General features: G+C 35.7%; 1 protein-coding gene across 1 annotated transcript in view; it reads left to right on the plus strand.

The window, feature by feature from the left end:
• Grik2 (glutamate ionotropic receptor kainate type subunit 2) overlaps positions 1 to 22,102 on the plus strand; it is a 510,250-nt gene that overhangs the window by 402,980 nt on the left and 85,168 nt on the right. Inside the window, exon 10 of the mRNA XM_055615949.1 lies at positions 15,820 to 15,933. Coding sequence (XP_055471924.1) covers positions 15,820 to 15,933 — 114 coding nt within the window. The remainder of the gene's footprint in view (positions 1 to 15,819; positions 15,934 to 22,102) is intronic.

Here is a 22,102-nt window from a genome sequence, read left to right on the forward strand (position 1 = left end):
TCTAATTTAGCGTATAGTTATATTTGCCCTAGACAAAAATGACAATCCTAAATGGAAAAAATAAAAGTTTATATAGCTAATCCTATTCATAAAGAAAATTATACATTTATTGAATTACTGTTTTCAAAGTGGCACTCTAGTTCTCAAATGGTGAATTCATCCCATTTTCTTTTCACTGTGCTTACATTCTATTTGATATATGTATGAAAATAGCCCATTCTCTTCCATGCTGAATGCACACTGCTCAGCAGCACATGCCTCGTGTGAAACAGTTCCTGTCTATCTTGGTAAAATCAGGGGCTAATGACTATTTTAACTCAGACTCCAAAAGAAATACACAACTACCAAATTTTGAAATCAATGATTATTGGAAATGTTTCAAGAAACTTCAAATTTTTTTAAACATTCAAAGATTGAGAGGGCTAAAAGGAAGCTAACAAAGTCTATGACTTATCAACAGCATGTAATAAAATTACAGCATTAGAAATATAGAATCCCTGCAAGTTTCATGTTTTCTTATAGAGCTGAGGAGTATTCCGTAGTATAAATGTACCACAATTTTTGTATACATTCCTCCTTTGAGGGAGTTCTGGGTTATTTCCAGATTCTGGCTATTACAAATAAAGCTGCTACAAACATGGTTGAGCAAATGTGCTTGTTTTATACTTGAGCATATTTTGGATATAGGCTTAGGAGTGGTATAGCTGGATCTTGAGGTAGCACTATTCCTGATTTTCTGAAAAAAGCACCAGATTGAATACCAAAGTGGTTGGACAAGTTTATGTTCCCACCAGCAAGGGAGGAGGGTTCCCCTTTCTACACATCCTCTCCAGCATGTGTTGTCACTTGTGTTTGATCTTATTCATTCTGATATGTGTAAGGAGAAACCTCAGGGTTGTTTTGATTTGCATTTCCCTGATGACTAAGGACTTTGAGCATTTCGTTAAGTGTTTCTCTGCCATTCAATAGTCCTCTATTGAGAATTCTCTGTTTAGCTATGCACCCACTTTTTAGTTGGATAACTGGAACCCCACAGGCAGAAAGACACACTTGATATATACTCACTCATAAGTGGTTATTAGACACATAATCTAAGATAATCATACTAAATCTATACTCCTAAAGAAGCTAAACAAGAAGGAGATCACTGGGTAATATGTTCAATTCTTATTCAGAAAGGCAAACAGGATAGACATCAGAAGAGAGAGAAAACAGGAAACAAGTTAGGAACCTGCCACAGAGGGCCTCTGAAAGACTCTACCCAGATGGATATCAAAACATATTCTGAGGCTCATAGTCAAACTTTGGACAGAGTGCAGGGAATCTTATGAAAGAATGGGGAGATAGAAATTCCTGGAGGGGAAAGGAGCCCCACAAGGAGAGCAACAGAACCAAAAACTCTGGGCCCTGGGGTCTTTTCTGAGACTGATACTCCAACCAGGCACCATGCATGGAGATAACTTAGAACCTCTGCACAGATGTAGGCTGTCATGACAGCTCAGTGTCCAAGTGAGTTCCCTAGTAATGGGAAGAGGGACTGTCTCTGACATGAACTTGGTGGCTGGCTCTTTGATCACCTTCCCTTAAGCAGGGGAAGGGGGCAGCCTTAGCAGGCCACAGAGGAAGAGGATGCAGCCAGTTCTGATGAGACCTAATAGGCTAGGGTCAGATGGAAAGGGCGGAGGGCCTCTCCTATCAGTGGACTTGGGGAAGGTCATGGGAGAAGACAGAAGGAGATTGGGGTGGGGAGGGGATGAAGAAGGAGGCTACAGCTGGAATACAAAGTAAATAAATTGTAAAAAATAATAATAATAAATAATGAAAAGAAAAATAAATAAATATAAAATTCCTATGTTCATTTTTGTTTACCTTATTGAGTTCAGAAACCTTGCTTTGAGCTTTATTGAAAAGAATTTTTTAAGTTAATAGAAAAGTTAACATTTCACCAGTGTGTATTCTAACAAATAAAAAGAATAGCTATCTTTTAAGCCAGTACATTCTACAAACTAATCCTTTCAACCTTTTACTTCTCAATTCTCTCAGAAGTACAGTCATGAATAACCTTTCTCTAAAGACGAATAGTTAATATAGACAGGAAAACTATAGCTTATCAGTCATGTCTTTGGGCACAGTTTGTTACTTAGAAAAGTTGCTTAAGCATTTTCTTTTTGAGGGAGAATCCACACTATGCTGAGACTCAAAACAGAACACCTGGAATAGTTTCTCATTACATCTTTTAGACCTTCCTTGGGGAGCTATTGCTAAAGTTTTGTTCAAGACTGATAAATTTACCTCATACTATATCAAACTGTGCATGTAATAAAGATAATATTTTTATTTGGATGTGCATTTCTGTGTGTATAAGCATGCATGTACTCAAGTACTGAGTTTCAAGTCCAGGGACAAGGATGTGCTGTATGTAGGCAAGAATTCTATCCTATTGCTATACCACAACTCTATAATTTTGTGATTAAAAATGATGAGTTTTAAAATATAAATATGCAGTGAGTTTTTCTGTTAGAAAATTTCAATGTCATTGTGTAAAGAAAAATTTTTTAGATTCCAATGTGTCATTTTTAGTGGGTACTTTAATTGAAAAATTGTCTCATGTTTAAATAAAGGGAGGAGCAGTCGTGCTAGGCCACAGAGGAGGACTCTGGAGATACCTGATAAAACAGGGTCAGATGAAAGGGGTGGAGGTCCTCCCCAGTCACTGGACTTGGAAAGGGGCAGGGAGGAGATGAGGGAGGGAGGATGGGATTGGGAGTGAATAAAGGAGTGGGATACACCTGGGATACAGAGTTAATAAAATGTAACTAATAATAAAAAATAAAATTAAATTAAAAAAACAACAACTCATATTTCAAGGCCTATCTGGGAATAGTCAGGTTATTCCTGCTCAAAGATATTTCTGGTAATCTTGTCCATACATCTGATTACTAGAATTCCATATAGAAGAAAAAAGTGTGTCCAGTAATACTGCTTAAAACAGAGCTGACAAATATCTTTAAAACAAATGATACATGCCTATTACAGATGAGAAGAACAATTATGCATATTTGAAAAACTGGAAGTATTCCTTAGATATAAAGCATCAATGCAAGTTACAAAACGAAGGGACATTATTCTAAGAAAAGTGTCAACATATAAAATTAAATAATCTACTTATTGAGATAAAACATTTTAAAGCAATTATAAACACTAATTTATATACAAAGACAGAACAGTTATGGAAAATTTTATTAAGAATTTAAACGTTTCTGAGAAATTGAAAGTAAACCAAATATTTATCAAGAATACTTCTATGCTGTAAGATATATATCAAATATAGCATGGTATTCAGGTGTTTGTATGTGAGTATGTGCATGCATACATGTACATAACAATAATAATTAAAAAGAAGAGTTCATGAATTTGAGAGGGAAGTTGGGATGGGAGGAGATAGGTGTCAGGAGATAGGGGTGGAAATGTTGGAAAAAAGGCACACACATAGTAAATCATCACGAATAATAAGTTAATGAAATAAAACAGGATACAAATATAGCCTAGGAAAGTAGCAAGTATATGGTGATGATAATAAAGCTTGAACAAAACAGCACATGAATATAAAATAATACAGGTAAGCCTTTTGCTTCTCATCTTTCATATATATATAGCCTCTGTGTAGTTGACATTACAGATATATAGTACCAGACCCAGTAATGAATATATTTTAAGGAAATATTAAATGGCAAAAATTTAGGCTTCATCTTGATGAATTTCCCTCATTCATTTACTCACCTATAAATAATTAAGCAAGAATTATGTTTGCTTGGGACTTGTCTTCCTTATTATTTGGAGATGTCATTAAGATCCCTTTCTATATTTTAGGAAGTTTCCACTGCACTAGATTCCATTACCACACTTGAAATCCTCCTCAGTTTTAGATGCCTATTACCACATTAACCCCTTCAATCCCATCTTCTTTCCCTCTTCCCACCTAATCTTCTGAACTGGCATTTTCAAGCCCCAGTCCACCAATAAAATCTCTTCTATTTTCCCTCTCCCATAGGGATGCATGGGTCTTCCCAATCCCTTTCTCTATACCCAACCTCTCTGGGATAACAGATGATAGCTCCGTTGTCATTTATTAAATAGGTAATAGGTACGTGTAAATGATGTACCTTTTTTTTTTCTAGGTCTGGATTTCCGCATTCAGGATGAGTTTTTCTAGTTCCATCAATTTTCCTGCAAATTCTATGATGCCATTTTATTTATATTTGAATAAATCACTCCATTGTGTAAACATATCACATTTTCTGTGTCCAATGTTGAAGGACATGTAGGGTATTTTAAAATTCGGGGTAATGTGAATAAAGCAGCAATGAACATGGTTGAGAATGCTTGTGGGAAGATGAAGTGTCCTTTGGATATATTCCCAAGGTTGGTAGAGCTAGATTTTCAAGTAGACTGATTTCCATCTTTTTTTTAATTAATTAATTTATTTATTTTATTATTAGTTACATTTTATTAACTCTGTATCCCGCTTTCTCATTCCCTCCCAACCCCACCCTCCCTCCCTCATCTCCTCCCTGCCCCTTTCCAAGTCCACTCATAGGGGAGGACCTCCTCCCCTTACATCTGACCCTGTTTTATCAGGTATCTTCAGGACTGGCTGCAAAGTCCTCCTCCGTGGCCTAGCAGAACTGTTCCTCCCTTGGGGGGTGAGGAGGTCAAAGAGCCTGTCATTGAGTTCCTGTCAGAAATAGTCCCTGTTCCCCTTACTATGGGAAACCAATTGGTTACTGAGCTACTATGGGCTTCATCTGAGCAGAGGTTCTAGGTTATATCCATACATGGTTCTTGGTTGAATGTCAGTCTCAGAAAAGACCCCTGTGCCCAGATGTATTTGGTCCTTGTGGAGCTATCTTTTCCACATCATACTAACTCCCCTTCTTTCATATGATTCCTTGCACTCTGCCGAAGGTTTGATTATGAGTCTTAGTGTCTGCTTTGATACACTGCTAGGTAGAGTCTTTCAGAGGCCCTCTGAAAGATTTCCATCTTTCTGAGGACTGCTGTATTAAATTCCATAGTGGATGTACAAGTTTGCAACTCCTATAATGAAGGAGTGTTCTCCTTGCTCCACATCCTCACCAGATTGAGCTGTCACTTTTGTTATTGATCTTTGCCATTCTGAAAGGAATATGATGGAATCTCAAAGTAGTTGTGGTTTGTATTTTTTTGATGGCTAAAAATGTTGAAGTGTTTTCAGCCATTTAGTTTCCTCTATTTAACAGTTCTCTATTTATACCTATATCCTACTTGTTAATTGTGTTATTTGGCTTTTTGATATCTGCTTTGAGTTCTTCATATAATTTGGATATTAATCCTCTATATGAGGTGTAAGTGGAAAATTTTTATTGTCTCTTTCTGTAAGCTGAATAAAGCTGCTGTGTATAGTTGAACATGTGTCCTTGTTGTCAGATGGAGTGTAATTTGGTTACATGTCCAGGAGTGGTATAGCTAGGTCTTGAGGTAGATCAATTTCAATATCTGACAATGCTATATTGATTTCCAAAGTAGTTGCACAAATTTTCACTCCCACCAGCAATGGAGAAGTGCTCCCTTTGCTCCACATTCTCAACAGCATTAGCTGTCACTTGTGTTTTTATTCCTTAGCCATTCTGATAGGTGTAAAGATAGACTCTCAGAATCATTTTGATTTGCATTGACTTGATTGATAAGTAAGTATGTTAAACATTCCTTTAAGTGATTCTTTAGCCTTTTCAGATTCCTCTATTGAGAAGCCTCTGATAATATCTGTACCTGATTTTTAAATTGGGTTACTTTCTATTTTGATGTGTAGTTTCTTGAGTTCTTTACATATATATTAGTCCTCTGTCAGATGTGGAGTTGGAGAAGATCTTTTTCCACTCTGTAGGCTGCTGTTTTGGACTATTGGAACTGTTCTTTGCCTTACAGAAAATTTTCACTAACATGAGGTTCCTCCTATTGTCATCCTTTGTGCCTATGCTATTGGTGTCCTGTTCAAAATGTCTCCTGTACCAATGCATTCAAAGTTATTTCCCATTTTGTCTTCTATCAGATCATTGAGTCTGGTTTTATGTTGAGGATTTTTATCCATTATAGTTTAGTTCTGTTCAGTATGATAAATATAAACCTATTTGCATTCTTCTACATGCTGACAACCATTTGACCAGCACCATTTGTAGAAGATGTTGTCCTTTTCCAGTGTAAATTTCTGATATCTTTATTAAAAACTCAGATATCCAAGGGTATGTAACTTTATGTCTGGGTCTTCAATTCCATTTCTTTGTTTAATGTGTTGGGAATGAGACAACTTTATATTGTTCCTGATTATAGTGGAATTTCTTTGAGTATTTCCGTTTACGATGATGTTGACTAATGATTTAAAGTAAACTACCATTATTATGTATGTGTTTATCCCTTGTGTCCTTAATCTTTCGAGAACTTGTATTAAGAAGATGTGTTGGGTTTTGTCAAAACACTTTTCTATATCTAATGAGATGATTATGTGTTTTTTTCTTTCCTTTCAGTTTTTTTTTTTTATATGATGGATTACATTTATTGACTTTTGTATATTGAACCATCCCTACATCTCTAGGATGGTGCTTATTTGATCATTGTGGATCATAATGTTTCCAGGATTCAGCTTGCAAGTATTTTATTGGGTATTTGTACATCTTATTAAATAAAGGAGATTGGTCATTCATTCTCTGTTTGTGGTGGGTCTGTTTGTGGTAGGTCTCTTTGTAATGGGTCTGTGTTTGGTTTGGGTCTCAGGGAAACTACAGTCTCATCAAACATATTGAACAATGTTTTTTCTGTTTCTATTTTGTGGAATAATTTTAGGAGTATGGACCCTATCTCTTCTTTAAAAGTCTTGTAGATTTCTGTACTATTACCACTTATCCCTGAGTGTGTGTGTGTGTGTGTGTGTGTGTGTGTGTTTGTGTGTGTGTGTGTGTGTTATAATGACTCTTTTATTTCACTAGGCTTTAGGTGTCTGTTGAAATTTCTCATCTAATCTTGACACTTTGGTAAGTGTTACCTATTGAAAAAATTATCCATTTCTCCTAGATTTTCCGATTTCATGGAGTACAAGTTTTTAAAGTATATCCTTATGATTCCCTGAATTTTTTCCAGTGTCTGTTTTATGTACCCTTGCCCACTTTTGATATTGTTTATCTGAATTTTTTTCTGACTTTTTATTAATTTGGATAAGGGTTTGTTGAGCTTATTGATTTTTCTCAAAAAAATTCTTTGCTTCATTATTTTTTTGTATTGTTTTCTTTGATTCTATTTTATTGGTTTTATCCCTAAGTTTGGTGATTTCTTACCATCTAGTCTTTACAGTATAAATTTTTTCTTGAGATTTTACAAGTACCGTTAAGTTGTTATTATGAACTCTTTTCTTGTATTTCATATGACACTTAGTGTTATGAATTTGCCTCTTAGCTTTCATTATGTCCCATAGGTTTTGGTATGTTCTGTATTCATTTTCATTCCATTCTAGGGTTTTAACAAATTTTAATTTATATTTGTCTTGATTATTTTTTGTTCAGTAAAGAGTTGTTCAGTTTCTATGAGCTTGTAATCTTTGTTTTTGTTTCTGTTGTTGTTTGTATCTAGCTCTAATACATGGTAGTCTGATAGGGCTTTATTTCAATTTTCTTGTATCTATTGAGAGTTGCTTTGTGTTTGAGTATGTGGTCACTTTTATAGAAATTTAAAGACATGAAGAGTAGAAGATATATTCCTTTGTGTTTGAGTGAAATGTTCTGTGAATATTTGTTAGGTCCAGCATTTTCCTGTTTAGTTTTGTCTGTTAGACCTGTCTATTGGGGAGAGTGAGGTTGTGAGGTCTCCAACTATTCATATGTGAAGGCCAACATGCAATTTATGACGTAGTAGTGTTTCTCACACAAACTTCATTGCCCTTGTCATCTTGAGTTTTCTTTGATTTTCTCTTGTTCTTCCCTATCTCTTCTGATTCATTTGGTTATAAGTTTGTTTTGTTATATATTAATATAACTATACCTGCTTGTTTCTTAGGTTCATTTGCTTGGAATATTTTTTTCTATCCATTTACTGTAGATAACGTCTATTCTTGGTATTGATGTGTATTTCTTGGATGCAGCAGAAGGATGGGTCCTACTTTTGCCCTTGTTCTGTTAGTCTATGTCTATTATTGAGGAACCGAGACCATTGATATTAGAATTATCTATGACCGATGTTTTAGTGATTGCTGATTACTATTTTTCTTTTGTTGGTGGTGATGGTGATGATGTATATGTATGTGTTTTCCTTCTTTTGTTTTTGCTGCTCTGAGATTATTTATTTCCTGTGTTTCCATGGTGGTAAGCTTTAGATTGTACTTTTATTTCTAGCACCTTCTGTAAGGCTCATTTGTAGATATTTATTGCTTCAATTTGGCTTTATGATTAATATCATATTTTTCCATTTATTATAATTGAATGTTTTATTGGTTATAGTATTCTGGCCTAGCATCTGTGGTCTCTTAGAGGCTGGAGAACATCTTTCTAGCTGCTGATGGGTTTTAGAGTCTTCATTGGGAAATCACATATTATTTTAAAAGGTCTAACTCTATAACTTACTTGGTCTTTTTCCTTTGATGTTTTTATTATTCCTTCTTTGTTCAGCAGATTTAGTGGTTTGATTATTGTGTGCCGAGGGAGCTTTTTTTTTTTTTTTTTTTTTTTTTTTTTTTTTTTTTTTTTTTTTTTTAGTCCAATCTATTTTGTATTCTGTATTATGCTTCTTGTACCTTAATAGACATCTCCTTCTTTACATTGGGGAAGTTTTACTCTATGATTTTTTTGAAAACATTTTCTGGGATTTCTTCTTTTACTCTATTTCTCTTATTCTTTTTTAAAAAGTTTATTTATAAACTTTGCATCCTAACTACAGCCCGCTCCCTCCTCTCCTCCTGGATCCACCCTCTTCCCCCTTTTCCTCCTTCCCTTCTCAGAAAAGAGGAGCCCCTCACTTCAATATTAACCCACCCCAGTACTTGATTCTCATCAGGAGTGAGAGCATATAATTTTACTGAGGCCAGTCAAGGTACCCACTAGGAGGAAGTGATCCAATACTAGGCAAAGGAGTCCTTATTAGAAACCAGCCAAACTCCACTTGCTAGGGGACCCCCATGAAGCCCAAGCTGCCCATCAGTTATATATTCTTATTGTTTATATATGTCTCTTTTTATTTTATTATCATTTATTAAAATTTATTCAATTTTTATCCCAGCTGTGGCCCTCTCTCTTATCTTCTCCCAATCTCACCTTCCCTCCCTCTTTCCCTATACCCCTCCCCTAGTCCACTGATAGGAGAGGTCCTCCTTCCTTCTATCTGACCCTAACCTATCAGGTCTCATTAAGACTCGTTGCATTGTCTTCCTCTGTAGCCTAGCAATATGCTTCCCCCAGGGGGAGGTGATTAGAGAGCCCGCCACTGAGTTCATGGCAGAGAAAGCCCCTGCTTCCCTTCCTAGGTGCCCTACTTGGAGACTGAGTCCATGGGCTATATCTGAGCAGGTGTTTTAGGTCCTCTCCATGCATTGTTCTTGGTTGGGGCATCATTCTCTTCAGGGTCCCCAGGTATTATTTTTAGGTTTGGACGTTTCATTGTGCTCTAAATTTCCTGGATGTTTGTTTGGATTTTTTTTTTTTTTTTTTTTAGCTAACACTATTTTTGAACTGAAGGATCCATATCTTCAACTAAATTCTTTAGTAATTTTCCATGTGTGTGTATGTGTTCATACTGGGTGTATGTTCTTAATTTTTTAATGAAAGTCCTGACCTATAATCACATATTTGGCTCCACAATAAATTCTTCTTTCTCATAAAAAAATATTGTTTAGATTATTTTTGTCCTTAGCCATCACAGAGATTGACTCTGAGATTTCACCTTACACCCATCAGAATGGCTAATAACAAAAAATCAGGTGATAACACATGCTAGAACAGTTGTGGAGAAAGGGGAACCCTTCTCCATTGCTGGTGGGAATGTAAACTGGTACAACCACTCTGGAAATCAATCTGGCGCTTTCTCAGACAACTAGGAATAGCGCTTCCCCAAGATCCAGCTATACCTCTCCTAGGCATATACCCAAAAGAGGCTCAAGTACCCAATAAGGACATTTGCTCAACCATGTCTGTAGCAGTTTTATTCATAATAGCCAGAACCTGGAAACAATCCAGAGGAATGAATACAGAAATTGTGGTACTTTTACACAATGGGATACTACTCAGCTATTAAAAACAAGGAAATCATGAAATTTGCAGGCAAATGATGGGAACTAGAAAAGATCATCCTGAGTAAGGTATCCCAGAAGCAGAAAGACACACATGATATATACTCATTTATAAGTAGATACTAGACATATAATATAGGATAATCATACTAAAATCTGTACACCTAAAGAAGGTAAACAAGAAAGAGGACCCTGGGTAAGATGATCAATCCTCACTTAGAAAGACAAATGGGATGGACATTGGAAGTAGGAGAAAACAAGTAACAGGACAGGAGCTTACCATAGAGGGCCTCTGAAAGACTACCTAGCAGTGTATCAAAGCAGATGCTGAGACTCTGAACCAAACCTTCGTCAGAGTGCAGGGAATCATATGAAAGAAGGGGAGTTAGTAAGACCTGGAGAGGACAGGAGCTCCAAAGGACCAAATATATCAGGGCACAGGGGTCTTTTATGAGAATCTTTCTCCAACCAAGGACCATGTATGAATATAACCTGTAACCCCTGCTCAGATGTAGCCCGTGGTAGCTCAGTATCCAAGTGGCTTCCCTAGTAAGGGAAACAGGGACTGTTATTGACATAAACTCAATGGCTGGCTCTTTGACCTCCTCCCACCTCCCAAAAGAGGAGCAGCCTTGCTAGGCCACAGAGGAGGACATTGCAGCCAGGCCTGAAGATACCTGGTAAGCTAGGGTCAGATGGAAGGGGAGGAGGACCTCTCCTGTCAGTGGACTTGGAAAGGGACAGGGAGGATATGAGGGAGGGAGAGAATGAGGGAAGGGGCTACAGCTGGGATACAAAGTAAATAACCTGTGATTAATATAAAAAAACTAAAAATTATTAAAAAAAGAAAGATTTTTTTTAGCTGAACTGGAGTCATATCACTTTTCTTCTCCCTTTGCCTTTCCAGCTTTTCAGTAGAACCCTTCCTCAGTCCCTCCCCTATCTTCACCACTCTCAAACCGATAGCATCTTTTTCTTTGATTATTACTGTTGTTTGCATATATATGCGTGTCCAAATATATAAATTCAACCTGCTGAGTTCTAATTCATTGTTTGTATGTATATTATTTCATAACTGACTACTTTGTTTTGAATAGCCAATAAGTGGACACATGCCTGGGAAAGAATAATTCTCCCAGAAGTCCTTAGCTGCCTATAGTTCTTTGTCTAAAGATGGCTCCCACTGAAAAATTTCTCCCTCCACATTGGCATGATTTTTTATATTGCCATTGTTCTAGTGTTGTTTATGCAGCCCTTTCTCAGAAATACTACTTCACAATAGACTTCCTGATATTCTGGCTGCTATAAACCTTCCATTCCCTTTTGTGTTATGATCCCTGTTGTGAGAGTAAGCTTTAGTGAGGAGTGTTAGCTATAGTTATCTGTTGGTAAGATCTAAAATGTAGTAAGTACTTATGCTGGTCTAGCATAATTTGTGGTTGGCTAAGTTTCTAGTACAAAGCATGATTTTTTCAATGTTGAATGAGCCTCACGTCCAACTAGACAGCTTGTGGTTACTGCCAACATGTGAATACCACTTACTACAATGTTAGGAATATCTGACTGTGTTCCTTGCGGATGATGCAGCAGCACAGGACTCTTAATTGTTTGCCTTCCTTGGCAGCTTAAATTGTACTTTTAGGTACCAAGGAAACTAACAACAGGAAGAAAGCTTTCAGCTTATATCCAGCTCGAATGATCAGAGTCCTGTGTTCTCAGTCTGTGGTATGTTCAGCAATACGAAAGGAGGAAAGCTGAATTTATATATGCAGCTTCTAAAGTAGTAAAGCAGTAGTTTCCCATGTTTTTTTCTTTCCTTTTCCTTTCAGCACATATTTATTGATATAAAATCTAGCAAAAGCAGCAGCTTATATTATGTGCTAGATCTTATTTTGTTTTTATTTTTATTTTACATTTTATATATATATATATATATATATATATATATATATATATATATATATGATTTTTTGTTCAGTTTACATCTCTGTTGTAGGCCCATCCTTTCTCTCTTTCTGGTTTAACTTTTTTATGTTTATGTTTTATTTGCTCTCCTTCTCCAGTTTAACTTTTTATGTCGCATTATTCTCTTTAACCCTTTATATCAGTGCATTCTGTCCTCCGTCCTCTATACATCTGTGGTAGCTTGCTGATTTTTTTTTAACTTTTCTTGATATCTCAAATGCATCACAAATATAGGAAGATTCAAAGGCAATATATGCAGATGAGAGAAAACATATGGCATTTGTTTTTCTGGGTTGGGTTACCTCTTCTGGTTGCTTCTACCTTCATCCACTTATTTGTGGATTTCATAAAATCTTTTTTCTTAATTGATGAATAATATTCCATTTTGTAAATATAACACATTGTTATTATCCAACCACCAGCTGATCGAGGCATCAAGGCTATTTCCTTTTCCTTGCCATAGTGAGTAGAATAGTGATAAACATAGATGAATAGGTATCCCTATAATAGGGCATGGATTCCTTAGGTATATACCCAAATTTGGTACAACATGATCATATGGAAAATACAATTTATGGTTTTTTGGAGGAAACTCTACACTGATTTCTATAGTGGGTGTACCAGCTAGCATTCACAATAGCCATGAATAAGTTTCCTTTTCCCCACATCCATGCCAACATTTGTCATAATTTGTTTTTGATATTCGTCATCTTTCTGAGGGCTCACCACACTGATTTCCATATTGGCTATACAAGTTTGCACTGTCATCCGCAATGGAGGAGTACCGTCCTTACTCCACATCCTTGCCAGCATGAGCTGTCGCTTGTGTTATTAATCTTAACCATTCTGGCAGGAGTAAGATGAAATCTAAAAGCAGTTTTAATTTGAATTTCCCTGGTGGATAAGAATGTCGAATATGTTTTAAAAGTGTTTCTCGGCTGTTTTCATTTTAATGCCTGCGAATTCTTTATCTAGTTTCATGTCTCATTTGTACTTTCAAAAGGCCTAAACCTCATTTTTGTAGACTAACTTGTCTCCATGTCACAGAGATCCTCTTGCCACTTGCTCCTCAGTGCTGGCAGTAAAGGCATGTGCCACCATCCCTGGTTATGAATTCAATTTATTTATTTGGAAATTTAATATCTCTTTTTGAATCTATCAGGAAAATATGTCTGTAATTATCTTTTTATAAATTATGTGTTTCTCTGGCCTGTTATTCAGGTACTGTTGACTTCACAAATAAATTTTAATCTTTTTGTCTGTTCAGATTAATTTTTTTTAAAAAATATATGTATGGGTATAGGTCTGAGGGGTGTGGATTAGCACATCAATGTATCGGTCAGAAGAGGGCATGAAGTCCCATGGAGCTGGTGGTACAGGTGGTTGTGAGCTGCCTGGAAATTAAACTAAGGGCCTCTGCGGCAGTGGTTGATACTCTTGACAACTTAGTTATGTCTCCAACAACAGACGTTATTATTATTTTTTAAATTGTACTGTGGCATTAAGTTAAATAGGGAACGCTCTCCATAAGTAGCTTTGTTCAACCATTCTTGAGAGTGTTACTAGGTAGGTAATGGTGGGCAAATCATAGTTGTTAATACTTTGGTTAATAGAACTACAAGATTTAAGATCTGGTTATTTCATCACAAGCTCACCATAAAACCTCACCAACATAACTTCCCCAATGTGAGCTGAACAAGGACGATTCCAATGGACATGTCAAAGTGGATGGAGAAAAGCCCACCAGGCCTCAACCTTACACAAAGATCTGCAGACAATTAAGGAAATCTGAGAGCAGGACAGGCAGACTTCCCCAGAGAAGAACATACCAATTGGCTGTCCAGTGCCAAATGGTCATAGCTGAAAACATACATACAAGTAATATTATACTATATATGTATATTACTATATGTTATATAATATATGTATTCCAAAACATAAAAAAAAAAGATCTGGTTATTTGACATACGATGAAAAAGAAAAGAAATAAAATCTAAGGAAACAAATTTGTGTCAGGTATTGATTTTGAACCACAAATACAACATGGCAGTCACAATGAGGAAACACTTGAGACATAGCTTGTTTAGCCTACAGAGAGCTTTTAGTGATTTTTTGTAGTTTAAACACTTAAGCATGTTATCAGCAGTCAATCTAATTTTTTATTCTCACATCCACTGTGCCCAGACATTGGTCATGACCTCCATTTTTATGAATTCTTAACAGTCATGAGCTGACATGAAATATAACTGTGCAAATAATTTAGTTTGAAAAAAATAGTTTATTCTTTCTCCTTATGAATTATTTAATTTTTCTTCATTCACAAAAAATTTTAATGGAAATAAACACTTGTTGGCATAATGGAAAAGTAATTAAATATGAGACAATTGGACAGAACTGTTTAAGATCTCTCTGAAATGATGACTATGAATCCTTTATATTTTTAACAGCAGTGTTCACACAATAGAGTGGGGTTTATATATACAACAATCAGAATGCGCTATCTACCATTCTTTCAATCAGAATATTTTTATGATTTTTCTGTTTCTTCAATTAAAAAGAAAATATAGATTTAAAAGTTTATGGCAAAAAATCATAATAAAATTAGTATATTTGATAAAATCCAAGGGAAGTAATGGGATCATAATCAAGTTACAAGACCTTTTATAGAATATTTATGTAGACAACAAGAATAATGTCTGCTAAGTCAATGTCACTTTAAACATATTTTTAATACACAAAGGTTAATTTAAAAAAGAAATTACTGCTGTCTTTTGCTAAAAATAATTTGGATAATTGGCTGGGGAGATATGGAAGACAAGTTTCATTACTAATGATTCTCAGGTTTAGGATGGAAGGAATAAAGAACTGTATCTACAGCTCTTGTTGATGATTAACACTGGTAGGCCAATGCTGTCAGGTAGCTATCTTTAAACCCCCAACCTGTGCCTTCTGTGAAGTTTTGTGTTTATATATGTCTTCCACAGTGACTGACTTCGTAACCCCATCCACTGACTTCCATGGCATAAAAATGTCTGCACCCAAAGACTGTATGGTCTCACCTATAAGAAGGCATTAGTTCAGTAATAGTCTATTTAAATATAGTAAAGACATAATAACTGGGGTAGATTAACTAAATATTTACTAATTTATCCTGGATTTCCTTGTCTTTTAGCTTTTTCTGTGAACACTCTCATTGTAAGGAGAGGATGAAATAGATCTGTAGACTAAAGAATATATCCTGTTCATGAATTTCTAGAAGCTACTAATGTATCATCAAATGTGGTTTATTTGGGGGAATGAAATTTTGGATGGAAAACGAAACCCCCACACTGATGGGGGCAGTATGGTGGATTACCTTCTCCTTTAATGTCACACTTTGCTAGATGTACTTTGCAGAGCAGTGAATCAGGCTTAAAGCAAGCAGCCTATACTCTAGTGACAGCACATAATGCTGCAGAGGTAAATAGTAAGTGTTATCAGCCTTCACTTTCCCTTGCAGCGCTGTCTCACGGTGCCTGATGGAAAATTTACAAAGTACATTTGCTGTTTTATAGATTGGAACTTGGGATCCAGCCAGTGGCCTGAATATGACAGAAAGTCAGAAAGGAAAGCCAGCAAACATCACAGACTCCTTGTCTAATCGTTCTTTGATTGTTACCACAATTTTGGTAAGTATTTGTTTTCAATTATTTTAAAAAAAAATACAGACAGCATGATGTAGATAGAAAAACACATTTTAATGGGCATACTAATGAACAGAATGCAATGTATCTTATAGTCATTTAGCAATTACGGTAAAACAGAGAAATCAATGTTAATTCAGTGAGAATTTTATTTTGTTAATCTTCAGTAATACAACACATATTAAAGTTGTGGCATATGTATTGATTCAAACAGCTTCAAGTATTATTGGAAATCTTTACATTTCCAGAGAATTTGTTGCTATTGCCAATGTCAGGGTTTAAAAATAAGTAGACATGCAGTTGAATATTGTTAAATGAACAGCAAAAATATATTTCATATTATATAGCAATTATTTTCCATATTTTCTATAATAATTATGCCATAACCTTGTTTTCAGTTTCATTGTTTCCAGCTGGTGTAATAGCTCTCATTTTACTAATTTCTTTTATGGAATATAATGTAAAGTTGTATTTAAAACCAGAGATATTTTTATTACCACCATAATTAAATTAACGCTGAGAAGCTAGCTATTTTATGAATATCATAATTACATGTTTTAAGTACATTATTAGTAATGGTCAGTCATGCCATTTCCAAAGGAGAATCTTAATTTTCAAATAAGTAGAAGCTCTTAGATTATTTGTCAGTATTTCCGACTTGTAGGATAGCTTACTAGTGCTATTTCTATATCTCCCTTGGCCTGAGAAAAATGAAGCTCAAGTCTCAGAAAACCCTTGGGAATAGTTAAGTAGCCAAAATCTCTAAATCTGAGTACAGTGATAAATCATGGGGGTCACAAGAAACAATATGTTAGTATTTTAGTAACAAACCGGATGTCATAATTGGAGGCATGTTAAAAGCTTTCGATAATGAAGCAGTGCTGACACCCTAAGGTTGTTGAAGCTTTACACTCCCTAGTTAAGGACTTTAGACTCTTCTGCATCATATCTAAACCTGTGAGGTCTCTTCTTCAACTTAACATTAGATTTCCTGTTATTTTCATTTTTTTTAAAAAAAATATAACTTCTATATGCATCAAACTGGAGCAATACTTCGGCCAAAAATTTGCCATAGGAAATAACACACCTGACTTCTCCATCAAGCCATTTGTCCTTGATGTCACAACTTTACGTTGGGACTGTTCATTGGACATGCAGCTATCCCTTGTGCTGATCACCATCTTCTTCTCCGCGGCTTCTTACCATAACTGTGTAATTCTACTATTTTCTACTCTCCTGCTATGCAAACTTTTAAAGAATCAGTAAAATTTCACAAATTTTAATCCTTGAAATTCAAGTCTTTGTACATCTTGATTCTTCCCAGCTTTTGTCTTGATTTTCTCTTCAGGAATTCTGACTGAACTGGGAAGCAGGTACCATCTTATTGTGATTGCTTAAACCTCGCTCTCTTTTTTTGGTTGCAAATATTCTTCTTCATTGTGACATTATTGTATTTTCCACTTACATCCAATTCAGAATTAATATTCTGCTGCTTTTTGTTTACATGAAAATCATCTTCCTAAACATTTTTGAGGGCGCCTGAGGAACATAACTTCTCTACAATGTGTATCCCACAAGGCTCACAGAGTAAAGACCACGCCTAAGACATCTGTCACTTTCAGTAAACTGGGCCTTACTAAGTTCTCCCAATCAAGCTTTCAAACATGTCTTCTATTTTCTGACTCTAAACCTTTACACAGTTCTTTATTTTCTCCTTCTGTTTCTGATTTCAATTCATAATCCTAGCCTCGTCTCTGATGCATCCATGTCTTGAAGGACTGTAACTATTCTGTTCAGTTGTGTGTGTGTGCTGGAGAAGTGGGGGAGAGGAAGCTGTGGGCTTTCCACTCACAATATTCTATTTTCTCATCTACAACGCAATAAAAAGTGTTTTTTTTAACTTGTACACATCTCTAGCTCTCTTTAATGTGAAATTAAACAATACAAAGAATCACACTTTATGTGCTTTTGAAATTACTGCTTCCAGGCTCAAAGCAAGCCTGAAGCATTTGTAATAGTTTCTGTGTATCAGGCATGGGCATTTTCATTTATTGGAGTTCCGCATATAGTATTGGTTTGCAGTGTTGCTTCATAACGACTAGTTAGTTCAGCATTCCTCCTCACTAATAAGATTATCTATCAGACACGCATGATGTATAGATTGTACAAGGATACTCTTTCTATTTAAGGATATTTCACTCCACTTGTTTTTCAAAGATTCTATTATTTCTTAAAAAAAAAAAGTAAGTCACAGAAAAGACCCCTGTGCCCAGATATTTTGGTTCTGTTGTTCTCCTTGTGGAGCTCCTGTCCTCTCCAGGTCTCACTAACTTCCCCTTCCTTCATATGATTCCCTGCACTCTGCCAAAGGTTTGGTTATAAGTCTCAGCATCTGCTTTGATACACTTAGGGTAGAGTCTTTCAGAAGTCCTCTGTGGTAGGCTCCTGTCCTGTTTCTTGTTTTCTTCTTCTTCCAATGACCATCCTGTTTGTCTTTCTGAGTGAGGATTGATAATTTTACCCCAGGTCCTAGTTCTTGTTTAGTCTCTTTAGGTGTACAGATTTTAGTATGTTTATCCTATATTATAGGTCTAGTATACAATGCAGCCACTTCTGATGAGAACTGATAGACTAAGATCAGAAAGAAGGAGAGGAGGACCTCCCCTATCAGTGGACTTGGGAAGGGGCATGCATGCAGAAAGGGGGGGGGGGAGGGTGAGACTGGGAGGGGGGGGGGAGGGACTTATGGGGGGCTACAAAATGAATAAAGTGTAATTAATAAAAGTTAAATAAAAAATTTTAAAAGAAGAGATAAAAAAATGAAAAAAAGAAAAAGATTGTTCTCTTTCCAGATATGTCTAGGTTTGTGTCAAATTCAGAAAAGCAGCAGCTAAAACCCAGTTTAAGAAGGGCTCTATTCTCAGATTTGGGCCAGGAAACAGGACAGTAACCTAACAGTATGATGATCAAAGACTCCACCGAGCAGTATATCAAAGCAGATACTGAGACTCAAAACCAACCTACACCAGCAGATAATTATACATTCTGCCTAGGTACCATACAGAGATCAAAGCATCTGCCACACATTTCAGCTTTTACAATAATCTTTTTTTTTTAAGTATCACACTATTCCAGACAATTTTCATTTTTTAAATTTCCTTCTATAATTTATTTTATGTATTTCATGTTTACGTGTATTCTGCTTGAATGTACGTCTGTGTACCATATACATGCCTGATGCTCATGAGGAACAGAAAAGGGAAATATCATCTCCTGAAACTTGAGTTACAGATGGTTTTAAGTCACCCCCGTAGGTACTGGAAACTGATTTCAGGTCTTTGACAGATCAGCAAATGTTCATAACCACTGAGCCATCTTTTACGCCCTTAACTTCCATAATAATTTTGAAGTAGATACCATGATGCACAGATTTATAGGTGAGGAAATAATGTATAGAATGTCTACATGATGAACGTTTTATACATTCTTCACGGTCACCCACCTGGAAAGTGGAGTGGAAAGCAAGATTTCCTCCAAATTATCTGGCCAGTGTAAATTGTTGATATTACAACTTGAGATTTGTAGATTTGTAGTGATATATGATGAAAAAGGAATAAAAAAAAAAGACTACAGCTATGAACGAAATAGCACAGTGACTGAGAATATTTGCCTAAAACAATTTTTATCATTATAAGGTTCCATATATTCTGGCGCAGTGTTACATCATTAATGCACATCTTTAAATAACAGCTTATTCTCCTTTATAGAAGACAGTATTTGAACATTCTTTTTAAAAATATTTTTGGCTTTCTGGTTTCTAGTATAACACAGTTTCCTTTCAGCTTGCTTGAATAGTAATCTCATATTTCCCTAGACAAAAAAAAAAAAAAAAGTCTAGGGGCTTATTACAGTTTCCTCTTTTAAACTCAGATTCAGAATCTGAGATGTTTATCAATATTTTTAGACTTTCATTTCAACAACAGGAGTTTACCCTGTGGGGTAAAATACACATTTACACTACGAAGAAAATTACTTTTTGAAATCATCGAACATTTTCAAGTACTTATCTTTTTAACATTTGAAATGGGATAGATGATGTGGTGGGTTTGAAGATGTGTGGATTGAAAGTTGTCCACCTCCAACTCAGGTCTCCTCACTTTCCGCTTTTGTACTATGCTTTCTCACACTATGGTCTTCAGATTTGAAGTGTAATTATTTTTGAAAGTCTCTTGTTTCTCTCTCCATTTTAGGCGCCTTTTCTCATTTAGGATCCTTTATGTGAGCGCATGGGGACTGCCTGTTTTTCCTAGGTTCTTTACTTTCATCTTTTCCTATCTACATATGCTAAATATGTTGAGTGCTTCCTACTGTCTTGCTTTGTCTAAGAACTGATTTTTATCCATCAAGGATACTCACCATTCAACACCCCTGTGCATTTACTTCCCTTTCACTGCTATCACTTTTGTATAGAAATAACAACCCCGAGAAGCAGACTTCTCAGAAAATATTTACTTTCTGGGAGACTCTTCCCACTTGTTCAAGAAATATAAAGAAATGTGCATGCCCCTACGACTTAGTCTTATTTCCTTCAATACTCTTGAGTTTATTTCCCTGAGCACTCTGGAGAGTTGTATATTTTAATCTCCAGTTTACCTGCTTAAGTTTCTAAAGATTTTTTAATTTTTTTTTACTTTTTATTTATTTATTTATTTTTTTACTTTTTCACCTCATGACCTTTAGACACAGACTTATCTGGTAAAAAATATCCAGATGACAATAGAAGGGTTCAGGGTACAACAGAGAGATGTGACCAAGACATAACCTAAATAGTTTTGCAGCTTTTATCGAAATATCAACAAAAGCAGGTTTGTACAGCTACTGTCAATGACTTTTCCCTCTGATCCTTCCTTTTGTGTTGTCAGAAGAGGTCTATCAAGTGTGAAAATCTCCTCAGAGAGTTACATAGCATTCAGGCTTGGAAATACAGGCACTACAGCCTCACAAAGAAAAAAGATTTTGTCCTTACAACTGGTATACAATTTCTACGTAGCTTTACACACATATTACACAAATAATAAGATCAAAATAATCAAGGAATATATTGAGTGCAGCTTAAATGCTAACATGGGAGATGACAGGACTCATTCAAAGCTCATTTTCTTATACCTATGCACTCACTTGATAATTGCTTGAAGGCAGCATAACTTTCAGCACTATATTTTTTCGGACATTTCACAGGCTTTACTGGCCATATATTTACACTTTTTCCATTCATGCTTTCTTAGGCCAGCACATTTACTTCTTATAAATTTATTTGTAATTCTCAGTTATATAAATATGAAAGTACGTGATGGTGTAATTACTATACCAGAAGCTCAGATATAATCAAGGAAGAGGTAATGAAAAGTTTAAAAACCATAGGACCAGTTGGCAGTAGATGGATATTATTTCCAGACATGACCTAAAAATTGTATCCAGTAAAAAATCCATAGTACGACTATAAACAAGCATTTGAAAGACCTGTTTGAAAACAAAACAAAAAACTTCATGTCTCTGAAGAAAGAAATTTAAGAAGATATCAGAAGATGGAAAGATCTCCAGTGCTCATGGATCAGTAAGATTAACAGTGAAAATGGTCATCCTACCAAAAGCAATCTACAGACTCAATGAACTTCCCATTATAATGCAAGCATAATTCTTTACAGAACTTGAAAAACAATTTTCAATTTCATATGGAAAAACAAAAACCAGAATTGCAAAAACTCTCCTGTAAAATAACAGATCTTCTGGAGATACCTCCATCCCTGTTCCCAAGCTGTACTATAGAGCAACAGTAATAAGAAGTGCATGCTACTGGCATAGAAACAGAATGGTGGATCAATGGAATCAAATAGAAGACCTGGAAATAAACCCACATACTTAAGGACACCTGATTTTTGACAAAGAAGCGACAATGTTATGATGGAAAAAAGGTAGCATATTCAACAAATAGTGCTGGTCTAACTGGGTGTCTACATGTAAAGAAATGCAAATAGATGAATATTTATCACCCTGCACAAAACTAAAGTCTAAGTGGATCAAAGACCTCAACATAAACCCAGACAAAACCAGTTAGAAGAAAAAGTGGGAAGAGCCTGGAATTCATTAGTAGAGT

The sequence above is a fragment of the Psammomys obesus genome, unplaced genomic scaffold, assembly GCF_907164565.1.
Source record: "Psammomys obesus unplaced genomic scaffold, mPsaObe1.curated_primary_1811, whole genome shotgun sequence".
In the NCBI taxonomy this organism is placed as follows: domain Eukaryota; kingdom Metazoa; phylum Chordata; class Mammalia; order Rodentia; family Muridae; genus Psammomys; species Psammomys obesus.